Consider the following 13,549-nt stretch of genomic DNA (forward strand, 5'->3'; position numbering starts at 1 on the left):
CATGAAGTAGAAAAAAAGCAAACTGGAATAGATTCGTGCCAGGAGCCCTTTTTGTGACTGCTGAATCTGTAGCATAACTTATCATAGAATCATATAGGCTGGGAAAGACAGTCAAGATCATGAAGTCCAACCATCAATGTTATGTTTCTTGGCAGCTGAGAGATTTCAGATGGGCAGATTCTCATCTGTCTGTAAGTTTAATCGTTGTATGACGTACTCGGTTTTCTCAAATTCCAACATTAACAGCCTAGAACTGATTTGCTGTCACACTGTGCATGTAGCCTTGCTACAAGTGGAAGATAGAGAATCCTAGAATGAGGTGAAAAGGCTCATTCCTTGTTACTTCAAGTTTCTTCCTTCATAATTCACTGACTTTGGCTCATTTGGATTTTTTGCTAATTTTAAAGGCCATAGCAGATCCATGTTTGTGCCGTGAGGGGCCGCATGCTTCAGCTAAGGTGCTTCTGTAGGAAGTTTATTTGGTGCTGCTGGATGTGCCATGCTCTCTTCATAAGGAGGCACTGGACCTGGAGAGAGCTCAATGTGAGCATCATCCAGGGTAGTCTTCATGGTGGCCTCCTCATAGGATGGAGGCAAACATACAGAGAGGAATGTGGCATCAGGGAGCAGAGTGGAGTAGTGGAAACTCTGTTCACTGGTCCAGGGCAGCACGGAAAGGAAATTGGGCACCTCGTGCTCAGGAAGGGCCTCGGGGAGGTCGATGCTGAAGATCTGCCCCTGTGGGGTGGGGCGCTGGCAGCGGCGGTAAAGGAAGAGCAGCAGGAATGCCAGGAAGAGCATCATGGTGGCAGGCAATATGATGCACAGAAATGGCTCTATGTCTTCTTTGGTTGAACTTATCTGTTGTCTGCTCTGTAATTAAAGCAAATAGATAGTGCACTGGATTCCTGGAGACCCCTTAATCAGAGAGAAAATACATTCTCCATCCCCCCCTGCAGTGAACTATCTGATGCATTCCCAAGTTATTTTCTGCCTGTATTAGTGGCACTCACCAATATGTTTTGCAGGCTAGTGATTTGTCAAATTCTATTTACCCATTAAAACAAAATCTTGTGACAACTAGACACGAAGATGGGGAAACCCACCTCCTTGGGAAGGGGAACAACAGACGGGAACTCTATGTATTTTGGTATGCGTCTTTATTACTCTTGAATTATGCTGGGACTAGCCCTCTTTGGAAAAGAGAGGTTAAACTTTTAAAACTTGAGACAACACTGAATTGCAGAGGAGTAGGGCTAATGATCCACTGTCTAGTGTTGTTTTGTTCTATTTGGAAAACTCTACTGTTTACTTTAATGAACAAATACTGTGACAACTGCCCCTTTCATCAGGACCTACTGCCTACTATACCTTTTCTTTGGTTGCTATATTCTTAAAGGCCAGCCCCAAATAAAACTTGGTGTGTCAGGACAGCGTGGACTGGGGCCCTTTCTTGCACTTGTTCTGCCAGCTATCCAAGAATCACTTTCCCTGTTTAAAACTGTGGAAAAAGATCTTCTGGGAGTCTTGGTAGCAGCCATGACTGGCTTGTCAGCTTAATCTCCTGAATAATACAGCACAAAATACCTCTGTACTACAGCTTCTGAACCATGCTGTTGTGTTAATAGGAGTTACAAGCTAGTGTTGTTGTTGTGGTGGTGTTTTTTTCCTTTTTTTAATAACATTTGAGCTCTTCAGCTGTGTTAGTTTAATTTTCAAATTTTAATATATCTGATTTCCCATCTAGCTTCTAATAACTAGATCTCATTCACAGTTTAGTCTAGAATAGGGATCTAAAATGTCATTTATGATCAATCATTCCCTTTGCAAGTACTTGAAGAGTAATCAGATTGCTTTTTCACATCTTCATGATGAGACTAAATAGATCAACGTGTCAGATTTATTTTTGAATGGAGGCAGTTACTTTCAAACCAGGATAATTCTAGTGGTTCTTTCCTCAAACTATCTGGAACAGGAATACAAATAGGCTGTTTGCAGCCATGCTTCTGGAGGGGGGGAAAAAAAAAGGTAGTAACTGATACACCTCTTTAGTCTAGTAATACTTTCTCTGCTCATTAAAAATCATGGTCATTCTGTTAGCTACAAAACCACACTTTAACCTATATTCAACTGATTACCTACCATGCATTTGTTACCTCTCCACTGCATAGTCATATTATTAAATTATTAGTATGTGGTCATGTTTAAGAAAAAAAAAAGTAAATAGGTTTTACTTTACAGCAAAACAAATAGTGTAGAGGAGATTTCTGCCTTTTTTTTCTTTTTTTTTTTTTCCCCTGAGGTATTGTGGGTCTGAGGCCAAACCCATTAAAGTCATTTTAAAATACATTGAAATATCATGGATTCACTATTAAGCTTTTTTTCATCAGCTGTCTTTTAACCACAGAAATGCATACTAAAGAATTGTCTCATATCCACTGATCATTTCTTATTAAAGAGTTTCTGGCAGTACAAGCAGTTGTCTTACCTCACCATTAAATGAGCTACAAGAAACAGCAGAGTTGGAAGAAAATGTTCATCTATTACTCTAATGTAGACATTAAATTATTTAATAAAATGAGGAGATTTTTTCTTATCAAGTTTGCTACTTTGTTGTTGTTGTTGTTGGTCTTAGAAGGTACAAAAAACAGTACACAAGAAATGAAGAAAGAATTGTGTTAGTTCTGTGCATTATGGATATTGAGATTCCCTCGTACAGTTACGCTAGCAGTGCTTTAGTAATGGATATTTAAAAGAGCTGAGCTTCTGTACAGCACTTTTCATGATCCATGAAGAGTACATTTCTGAGGCTTAAGTTTTGGGTTTAATTTGTGGGGAGCAAGCTTTCGATCAGATTCAAGTGTTGTTCTTAAGATCTGTGAGTTGCGCACTGTTGTGGTTGTTGGTGAGGACAGAAGGTGAGACTGCCAGTGTTTGATATATGAGGCTAGTAGGATCATAGAATCATTAAGGTTGGAAAAGACCTCCAAGATCATCTGGTCCAACCATCACCCTACCAATGTCACCCACTAAACCATGTCCCTAAGCACCAGGTCCAACCTTTCCCTAACCACCCCTCAGGGATGGAGATGCCACCACCTCCCTGGGCAACCCATTCCAATGCCTGACTGCTCTTTCTGAGAAGAATTGTCTCATAATTTCTAACCTAAACCTCCCCTGGCACAACTTGAGGCCATTCCCTCTCATCCTGTCACCAGTTACCTGTGAAAAGAGGCTGAACCCCAGGTCCCCACACCTTCCTTTCAGGTGGTTGTAGGGAGCACATAACGTCTCCCCTGAGCCTCCTCCTCTCCTCCAGAACAACCCCACCTCCCTCAGCCGCTCCTCATAGGACTTGTGCTCCAGGCCCTGCTCCAGGGCCTCAATGTCCTTCTTGTAGTGAGGGGCCCAAAACTGAACACAGTACTCGAGGTGCAGCCTCACCAGAGCAGAGTACAGGGGGACGATCACCTCCCTGCTCCTGCTGGCTACACTATTCCTGATACAAGCCAGGATGCTGTTGGCCTTCTTGGCCGCCTGGGCACACGGCTGGCTCATGTTCAGGTGAGCATTGTCCAACACCTCCCCTCCCCCACCCCCCCACCCCAGCCCAATCCTTTTCCTCTGCACAGCTTTCCAGCCACCCTGCCCCAAGCCTGTAGCGCTGCATGGGGTTGTTGTGACCAAAGTGCAGGACCCGGCACTTAACCATGTTAAACCTCATTCCTTTGGCGTCTGCCCATCAACCCATCCTGTCCAGGTCCCTCTGCAGGGCCTTCCTACTGTCCGGCAGATCAACATTTTCCCCCAACTTGGTGTCATCTGCAAACTTACTGAGGGTGCACTCAATTCCCTCATCCCAATCATCAGTGAAGATATTAAAGAGGATGGGCCCCAACACCGACCCCTGGGAACACCATTCATGACCGGTCGCCAGCTGGATTTCACTCTGTTCACCACCACTCTCTGGGCCTGGCCATTCAGCCAGTTTTTCACCCAGCAAAGAGTGTACCTGTAAAAGGAATATGAAGCCCTGATTATCTTACCTTTAAAACCAGTGCACCATCCCAGTGCATTTCACTGGAAGGAAGCTTATATTTTAAATAATAGCCAAGGACCACTGCCATATCCTTCACGTGTTGGGGGAAGCACAGCCTAGCGTTACAGCTGCCTGGTGCTTCCTGGTCTGAGACATGGCCTCACACAGGGGCTCGGTTGTTGAGAATCCACAGGATGGCAGGAAAAAGAGGAGGGACTGATGGAGTAGATGCAAATTTGCAGATGCCCGTAACTTGAAGCATAAATCACAGTGACTTACTGTACGTTTTGATATTACCTTCTGCCAAGCATTGTACGTAACTGGTTTTACATCAAGATGTGGCTCAAGAAGTATTTACTGCAGCTGATTAATATTTTGTAGGTATATCCAAACACACCAAAAGTACTGGGAGACAACTGAGCGGTGTTGGTCACTGTTTTTCTGCTGTGTTTTTGTGCCTGTTTCTGAGAGGAGCGGTTATGGAGCTACTGAAGAATGTTATGAAGATCTTGACATAAAGATTTGGAAAATCTTATAGCCGTAAGAACAGTGTATACCAAAAACTGTAATTAAACTAAAACATTTTTTTCTGAAGCTTTAAAGCTACAAAAGAAACAATGGGCTGGTGGCTATAGGTATTGGAAAATAAGTGCCAGAAATGGAAAATAAATGTTCTAGAAATGAAACTGAATCTTCAGTCATTGAAAAATGTAAGCAAATTAACCAACTGCTGTACATATCAAAAGTAAAATTTTAACATCTGGAATTTTCCAAAGCAAGCATATTAAGTGACTTAGGGAATTACTTGGTAGCATTTCCTTGATTGGTTTCTTTTGATACTTCAGGTGAGGTCTGTATGCTCTGCCTGTGTTACCATGAGCAACTACAGTGGATTTTTTAATTGACATAAACAAGACTCGGACTTCCAGCCTGAGATAAGCTACAGACACACAAACACAGGGAAAACAGCCTGTATAAAGAGGAGAAAGCAGAAAAGTGTGCAGCTGTAAAAGGAATTAAGTTTCTAAAAAGTCCTCTGTTTTCCTAGAACTGATTTTTAGTAGGATGGTTTGGCCATTGGGGGTTATTTCCCATCATAATCATTCTTTTAATTTATACCTTTGAGGACAGAAGCAAAGGGTCAGTTTTCTTCTATGTGTTCAGTATTTTAGAAGTAGTAAAGCCTTTCATTAGTAATCTGTCTGCCTGCATCTTTTTTTTTTATCATGCTGAAGATGTACAGTTGCCAGCTTACAGATTACATGACCCATATCAGTTTAGATGAGCTTTTATTCATGCCTGTTGATAAAGGAATGAAATGGAGAGTGCAGAGTTGTGTGGCATTTCTGTAATGAGTAATTGAATGGTTTTGGAATTGAACTTTTAGTATAGACAAAAGAAACCTAGTACCTACTTTAGAAGGGAATGACCTAATAACATAAAACATGAGTTTAAAGGAAGCTTTTGTGTAAGGATAGGGGGAAAAAAAAAGAAAAAGGAAAAATAAAATAAAAAGAGCTTGCTTGGCTTGCTTAAATTCCCATTGAAGTGGCTGTTTGATTGGTGCTAGAATTTATTATGTGAATGATTTGCTAGGGTACTTAGAACATTATTTACATGACTTTTTAAATATAGTCCATATTTATGCTAATAGTTTGATATGGCGTTTGAAGCTGAATCAAGGAACAGGTACTTCTGAATGTTTTAACTGGATTTGGAGCAAAGTCTCCTTTGAACTCAGTAGGCTGTGGCCCATGCATAGGTGCTTTTCTAAGTTCCATTCTGCTTCTCAAAGCTGATTCGTTATTGCTTGTAAAAAGCAAAAAACATTAAACTTTGGTGAACAGAAAAACATTTTGATGTGCTTTTGTATACGGTAATAACAGCACAATTTTAAAGAGATCCTAGATTTACACTGCATTTTCAAATACTTATTAGAATGTGCTGCTGGTGCTGCTGTTTCCAGCTGTCAGACAAAACCAGTTTCAGGGTGTGAAGATGTTGCCATTCAAACTCTGGTGGTCTTACTGATAAGGTAGACTATTAAAATCATAGAGGCATTCAAAAACTACTTTTTCTCTCCCTTTTTGCCCCCAACCACTCCTACCCCCTTTCCTTTTACAACAATATACTTGACTGCTAAGTAGCATGGCCAGTTTATTTGCTGGTGCTACTTGCCTCAGACATTTACTAGGGGTATATATGAACCTGAAATTTTTATTCCTCATCAGAGAAACCCTTTCTCTGCATCCCAGCCAAAGACAGAAAAGCAGGCTGTGTTTTCATCTCCGATGGCTACTTCCCTCCCCCCACTTGCCTGCCTGTGATCCTCTCTCTGAGAAGTAATCAGCGCACAGCTTAGAGAACAAGAGTTCATTGCCACCTGCTACGGACTCTAAACATCTGTAGAAAGGCTTCATAGGACCAGATCCAAAGAGTAAACACGTATTTAAAAGAAAAGAAATCAAGGAATAACAGAATGCATTATGCTTAAAAGAAAGAAACTTCTTTAACTGCCACTCCAGCAAGGTTTTCCTTCTGATGTTTATTTTTTTTCACCATATCTGTGGTGAAAAGAACTTAACAGCAATAAATAAATGCTTTGATGCTATGTAATTGCGCATTACTGCTTTGATACAGCTCGATACCCATGTATTAACTATGTACATACACTGAGGCACTGTACAAACATACACACACATGCAAAGTCAAAGGAGGTGCCACAAACACGAGCAGGAGGGTACAGACCTGGAGCTCTGTTTCCAGCAGTGGCCCACTTGTCTCATTGTTTAGCCAGTCGTAGTTCCCCCTGTCAGCATGTCCGAATTTCCTCCAGTTGCTGCCTAGGAGCCACCTCATGCTTTCATCTACCTGGTCTTCTGCCTTCGTGCCTCCACCTTGCTTTGCTGCTTGCCACCACGTCCCCGCCTCCCAGCCTCAACCCAGCTGGGCTGCTCTCAGCTAATGATCGCTTGGAAATTGTATCTCTCCTTTCCAGCACCGAGGAAAGAAAATAAATAAATAAAAAATTAGACCCCCACCCCCCGTCAGGAAGCCATGCAAACAGATCTCTGATTCTCTCTCCACTTCCAACTCAATCTCCCTGGATTTGCTTCAGTGGCCTACATTACCAGCAAAGCTGGCATCAGGTATCAGGGCGCCGTGGCTGATAGCGCTCTGATTGGAGAGCTCCCCGCATTAGGATTATTAAAAGGGGAATTTGCATGGGAAGCTGAAACCATATCGTCCTGGCTCCATGTGGATAAATAACCGCCTGTATTTAGGTATCTAATAAGCACTTTTCCAACAAAAAAATAATAACTTCTATGTCAAGAGTGAAAGTTCCCTCTCAGTTGCAGAGTGTGAGGAAGCACTGAGGGTCCAGACAGGTTTTTCTTCCCTGCTGCTGGCACATACAGTAAACAGTGAGAGCAGCTTCTGGGTAGAGAGGCAAGGACATAAGGCTAAATGCTATACTGAATTATTTAGCAGCCCGAGAATGTAAATGTTAATGATAAATCCAGAGAGAGAAGTCTGCCAGAGTAGCTTTGGTCACTGAGAGCACACGAACGCTTTCAATAATGAGTTGTCAGTGTAGTTAAATCTGGACTCACTAGGATCCGTGTTGTTAAATGGAGATTGTTTCAAGTGAGAAGCCTTTGTGGTGTTTCTTAAGAAAAGAAAATGTCAGCGATGTATATTAACATCTGAAGGGAGCAATGTTTAAGTTGAATCAAGGTTTAACTCTTACTGAGAAGTTGGAACTGTCTTTTCCTTTTTTGCTCAGGGCAGAGGAAGAGGCTATGGTTAATATTCAGTTCAACTGTAATATATCTTGTGTGGCTTCTCAAGGTCAATACATTAAAGAAAAATTTATGTTCATGACTGATAATACAAAATTGTGGGGTCAGAATTATCACATTTTATTTCTTGCTTGGGCTTCCTTAATTCACTGCTCCCAGAAAACTGTAGGCCTAACTGATGGCAGGCTGAATTCTTACAACTCCAAAAAAGTCAGTAAGAAGTGTCAGCTCTTGATGTGTCTAATCAGAGGATTCTGGAAGAGTCTGTTCAAAGATGGGCTTTGATCCCTGCAGCTTTGGCATACAGGGTGGATTTACCCTGCAGATAAATCTGGGCTGTAGGAGAAAAATGAGGTTGATAAACTCAGCCTGTGTTGTTACAGAAGTTGCAAGCTGAGCAGTGAACGGTGAGCAATGCTGACTGAGAGTTTGTTATCAGCGTTAAAGCAGCTGCACCCTTCATCAGAAATGAGATCCTGCTCTTGCTGCTGCTGAGGAGGTGCTGCATGAAGTGAGGAAGGTCACCTAAGCAAAGCTTTTGCATGCTTCTCTGAAGACTCCTCCCTTCCTGGGTGCCTCACTTGTCATCTTGGAAAGCACTTTGCGAAGTGGTGAGCGCATGCATCTGTGGGGCCAAGGTGTGAACTGCAGTGTCCCCTGAGCAGCTGGGTCCTAAACGTGACTCAACAGCACACACCAAGATAACCAAATACCTGCCGTGATGTCTCAATACCTTGTGTGGAAGCAGGAATGACAACTATATTTCCCAAACTGTAGTGTTAAAATAAATTCCTAAAGGAGTTTTGTGACTGCATAGTTTAAATCTGTCATCTCACAAGCAGGAAACTTTCATATACTATCTTAATTAGGGTCTTAATACAGCCCTTAAGATTATTAATGCTATTTTTAAAACCTTGCTGTAAATTTGCTTTGGGACTGTCATGAATAATGAGGAGAAGTAAAAGATTATGTGTACTTAGAGTGTAAACACCCTGTTTGGCATTCTTAGAATACAGTTAGATGAATTTTAGCCAAAATAAGGTGTGTGCTTTTAAGACTAATTGACCTGGTATACTAAGTGCATTGAATTCTTGGCCTCTGGAAAATCTTTAAGAATGATTTAATTTAGTAGAGCTGCGGCCAAATGGGAATTTGGGGAAATGTAGTGACCTTCGTCATGCAGGTAATTGGAATATAAAATAATAGTTCTCTCTTTGGCTTTATAATCAGTGGACCCAGCAGGAAAATTACTGAGAGGATTGGAGAGAAAGTCTTTCTGCTGCCAGTGAGTGGTCTGAAGCTCATGTGATATACTGCATTTGTATATAAGACCTGCTTGTGCAAAGCTGAAACACCGCCACTCTGGACTTATGTTGTGATGTCCAATCTGTCACAGATTTCTAGCAACTCTGCGGGTCACATGTGACTTATTTCTCCTTCTCAAAGAGTTCATAGATATCACCATAGCTTGGGCGTGCTTTAGCGTGGAGACTGAGAGGAGGAACATCCTTGAATCCAAGCCTCCTGGCCAGGTGTCAACTTGCTGCATCCAAATGTGGGGAAGGCAGAAATTTGGAGGTCTTCAGACTTTAACAGGATCAAAGCAGTCCCTTCCCCCTCTGTCTTTTGTTCTTAGAAATAATTCGTTGACTCATTTTGATTGATCCTGTCAATCTGGAAAAAATAGCTGGCATGGAATTGTACCACGAAATTGATTAAAGTTTGGTTAAAAACAAAGAAAAAATTATGTTTGTCATTATCAGTTAGAGTTGCTAACATCACTTCTAATGAGCAGGGAGAGAAGCCAGTGCAGAAAATGGGCACCTCCTCTGTTCTCCATCTGTCATAAATAATTCATATTTCTGATCTGCTGAGACGTTTGAAGCTAGTGGTGTAATTCTACGCTGTATTGCCACTAATATTAGCATGGAACAGAATGTCCACAGTGCCCTAAATGCCTTTGAATTTTCTTGCTTTTTTCTTTCCACATTTTTTTCTGTTTCAGTGGCAAACCTTCTCTGCTATAATGACCCCTCTATTTGAGGATGGGTGTGAGGGCCAACCCGAATAATGCGATACTATTAATTGTAGGGAAGGAGGTGTTACAGCTGTAACTGTATGGTGTTATGAGGTGTAGGTTTATTGGATGAAGTGGAGGGAGATCCTGACTCCTGCCTGTAACCAGCTGATAGGTTTAAGCCACAACATGGGTATCTCTGTGTCCTTCAGGCAGGAGTGGTGTTTGCTCCTGTGTTTGCTCCTGTCCCTTCCTCTTCAGTCGTGCAATTAAGGAGGTCGTAATGATGTGGTCTTTTCTGGTAAATCCTTTACTATATTGAGATCTGAGGGAGTTGTTGTTGTTGTTTTTGTTGTTGTAGTTAGACATCAATACCTTTTATTTTTCAAACTTTTTTAAAAAGAAAGCACCTTCTGGAAAGCAGCCTTTCCCCTGCCCCACACCCTATCAAGCTACAAACACGGTCACTTTGGGGGGGGGCGGATGGAATCGGGTGTAAACCCACTGAAAACCAGTATGCTGGAGAGCAGCGTATTAACAGGCCGAGGGCACTCGCGGCCTGCAAAAAGAGGCAGGAGGAACCGGTTACGAAACGCTTCCGAGCCTGAGAGCTTGGTGCTGCCTGCCTTGGCACAGAAGCCGCAGCAGGAGGTTTTCCTGAGCACTGATCCGAGGCTGCAGGGTTGGCAGCGGAGAGCTGAGCAGGGCCCCAGGGCAGGGCTGCGGCCACCTCTGGGCCGGAGCAGTCCGGGCTGCTGCAGGCTGCGGCCTGGGGCTCCACAGCGTGCAGCTTTTGTATTTTTTTCTTTATTTTTAAACTTTTATCATTAGTTTCTCTCATGTTTGATCCCTTTCCTTCACAGCTGGTCATCCTTACCCTATATTCCTGTTTGCTCTTATTTAAGCCTGCCAATGTGTCTTTATTTTTGCTTCAGCTCATGTTACGTTGCATAACCTCTTGGTCATCTTGTCCATACTTTGTAAATCTCTCAGGGTGCTGGGGCACCAGGCAGCCTGCTGTATAAGAGCACCATACAGCTGTATAAGAGCACCACACCGCTGCCTTTGGCCTCTGGTAGCATCCAGCGCCTGGTACAGAGAGGTGGGTGCTGAGGGGGATCGGTAGCAGCCGAGGTGCTGACTTCCCCTTGCGTGGTAGTGTGCTGAGGCTTCAGAGAGCTGTAATGCAGGCACCATCTGAGTGATGGAGCCCGTCACAGCAAATCTGGCAAGCAAAATCCCGAACTTTTCTTTGGGCCTGAGTGTGGAGTGGCTGCCCATGAGAGCACATCTGGAGGACGTTTTTCTCCTCCAGGAGTGGCAAAGGTTGGAAAGGATGAATGTTTTGTTGGGGGCCATGAGGTTTAACCTTGAGCAGTGTGACATGTTTTTCCTCACGCTCCTGAACTGTTTGTGCGAGTGTGTGTGTGCACATGTGTGACTTACATGTTTGGGAATTGATTTCAGTCTCATTCATGTTTTGGGGAAGGGGAGATTGGGTTGTGAGTATTTTTGGGAACTGAGGATTAAATGCTGTTGCTGTTGCATCTTTCATATTTTCAGCCTGAGATATGCCTGTTTTATTTATTCTATCTTACTGATGTTGTCAGGTGCATCTCTGCGATAATGCTTGTGAAAGTTTTGTTACCATCTTTGGCTCACACTCTTTGCTATCAAAGTTGGTCGAAATTTTGCCATCAGTTCCACACGAAGGGGCAGATAACGAGCTCTGTATGTCATCTTAACCTGTCAGAGTTGAAGTGGGTGCAGGCCAGTTTCTTGCATGCTCCTATTCAATGTAATGGAAAGCACATGAAAAGATCCTTTGTTGTGTTTGTTTTAGTAAAGTGTAACTCAGAATGTATTAATCTGGCATAAGGATTATACTCCAAACACATCCAAGGTAGTTCAGTTTCCACTGGTGTCCGAGCTCCATGTGCCTGAACACTTAGATGGGCTAACTTATCCTGGTGACCGTGTGGCCTTGTGCTGCGGTGTCTGTGGCACAGCTTGTCAGGTGCTTTGCCTTTGGTCCTAAAGAAATGCCGTTCTTGACTGATTCTGCTTTTCTGTGAGGGAGTGCGCCTTTCCTGCTGCCACCCACTACTTGTGCAGCTACTGCTTTTCCAAGGTATGTAACAGCTTTGAGTCAGCCTAAGTTGCAAAAATTCTGTTTCATCAACAATCAAAAATCAATTTTCATCAATAATCACAATTGAACCTCCTAGCATGGAGACAGCCTAAAAGTAGCTGCAATGAATAATAAATTAAGATATATATGTATGTATGCATGAAGTATAGGAATAGAAAAAAGATATTTAATTTGTATAATAACACTTCCACTATTTTACCATAAGTTTCCTAGGCTTGTTCCTGAGTGCTGGATTTAGGCTGCTTTTGTGTGATTCAGAGTTACCACTGCTCTCCTTGGAAATCCTACAGACCTCGTAAGCGGTCTGTAGGTTCTTTGGCTGTGTTTATTCAGTGTGTTAGGAACTGATGAAATAATGTATTTTAGTGAAAAAAATAGAAAACTTAGATTGCCCAGATTTCAACCTCTCTTGCAGCATGTTTGAAAGATAAATAAATAAATACCAAAATGCCCACAGCATCCTGCCATCTCTTTCACTGTCATCATTGCAGAAAAAAGATTAGAGAATGGAGACTTCTCTTTTCTCCTGAACGTTCTTGTTTGGGGTGCTGATTAAAAGTTAATCATCCTGTTTTGCATTTATTTTTTTATTTTTGCCACGGTCCAGGAGTTCTAAATGTCTTTCATGAGTATTATCTAAGTACTTGTTTCTTGATCAGTAGGTAACTGTTTTCTTGTTTGCTTGTTTTTTGTTTTTACTAGATGTATGATTCATCCAGATTGAACCCCACTTCTTTTCACTGGTATTTCAATAACCTTTTAGTGCATTTGGATTTTTCTCCTTGTATGTTCAGAGGTGGTTGCAGCATCCTTCTGTACCATGCAGGGATTTAGTTAATTCTTTATATTCTGTCAGGTTTGCTAATGGCAGTGTTTGATAAAACAGTACATAATTCTGGCTATTCTATGATCTTACTAAAATAATTCATCCCAACTAAGTGCAGTCAGTGATGATATATTTGACTGCAGTGACTGAGTTTCAATCCCTTTTACAAATCTTTGTTCAAAACTTTGTAACTTTCTGATAGAATATTGTGCATTCCTGCATCAAATCCCTTGAGACTGTATCTAAATAGAGCAGTCTCCATGTCAATGTTTGTCGCTAGCACGGTATGTCTTGTACAAAAGCACGATTGTATTTTCATAGCCAGGTCTGGTTAATATAATTTGCTGCTAAAAATTTATCAAATCTCCATGCCAAAGGAATAGGGTTCTTCCTAATGTTGCAGAGAGACATTATGGCTAGAAGCACTGTTTGAGAAGGGAACCCCCGTAGGTTCTTCTAACTACCAGAACACACTCAGTTCTTCTCCAGACTGGAAAAAATAGATACGAGTGACTTATTCTTCCTTTGTTATCACTTTAAGGTCAGGAGCATCTCCAGAGCAGAACAACTAAATGTATTAACATCCTCCCTTGCAGAATTAGAGAAGTCTTGGTATCTTTACTGTCATTAATAGTGAATCGGTAAGACTATATTTGCTGTTGTTAAAATGCTCGAAACTTTTCAGAGCTTGAGAAATGCAGCTGTTGAAATA

The 13,549-nt window shown here is 42.0% G+C and overlaps 1 protein-coding gene across 1 annotated transcript; it reads right to left on the bottom strand.

Annotated features, from left to right (window-relative positions):
- Positions 1–453: 453 nt before the first annotated feature.
- Positions 454–7,698, bottom strand: SMIM28 (small integral membrane protein 28). Its single transcript, XM_066993194.1, has 2 exons — positions 6,788–7,698; positions 454–873 (listed from the first exon to the last, which is right to left on the bottom strand). Exons 1-2 carry the CDS (start codon positions 6,896–6,898, stop codon positions 454–456), a joined length of 531 nt encoding a protein of 176 aa, XP_066849295.1. The 5' UTR covers positions 6,899–7,698.
- Positions 7,699–13,549: the final 5,851 nt, after the last annotated feature.

The sequence above is a fragment of the Anser cygnoides genome, chromosome 3 (genome assembly GCF_040182565.1).
Source record: "Anser cygnoides isolate HZ-2024a breed goose chromosome 3, Taihu_goose_T2T_genome, whole genome shotgun sequence".
Taxonomy (NCBI): domain Eukaryota; kingdom Metazoa; phylum Chordata; class Aves; order Anseriformes; family Anatidae; genus Anser; species Anser cygnoides.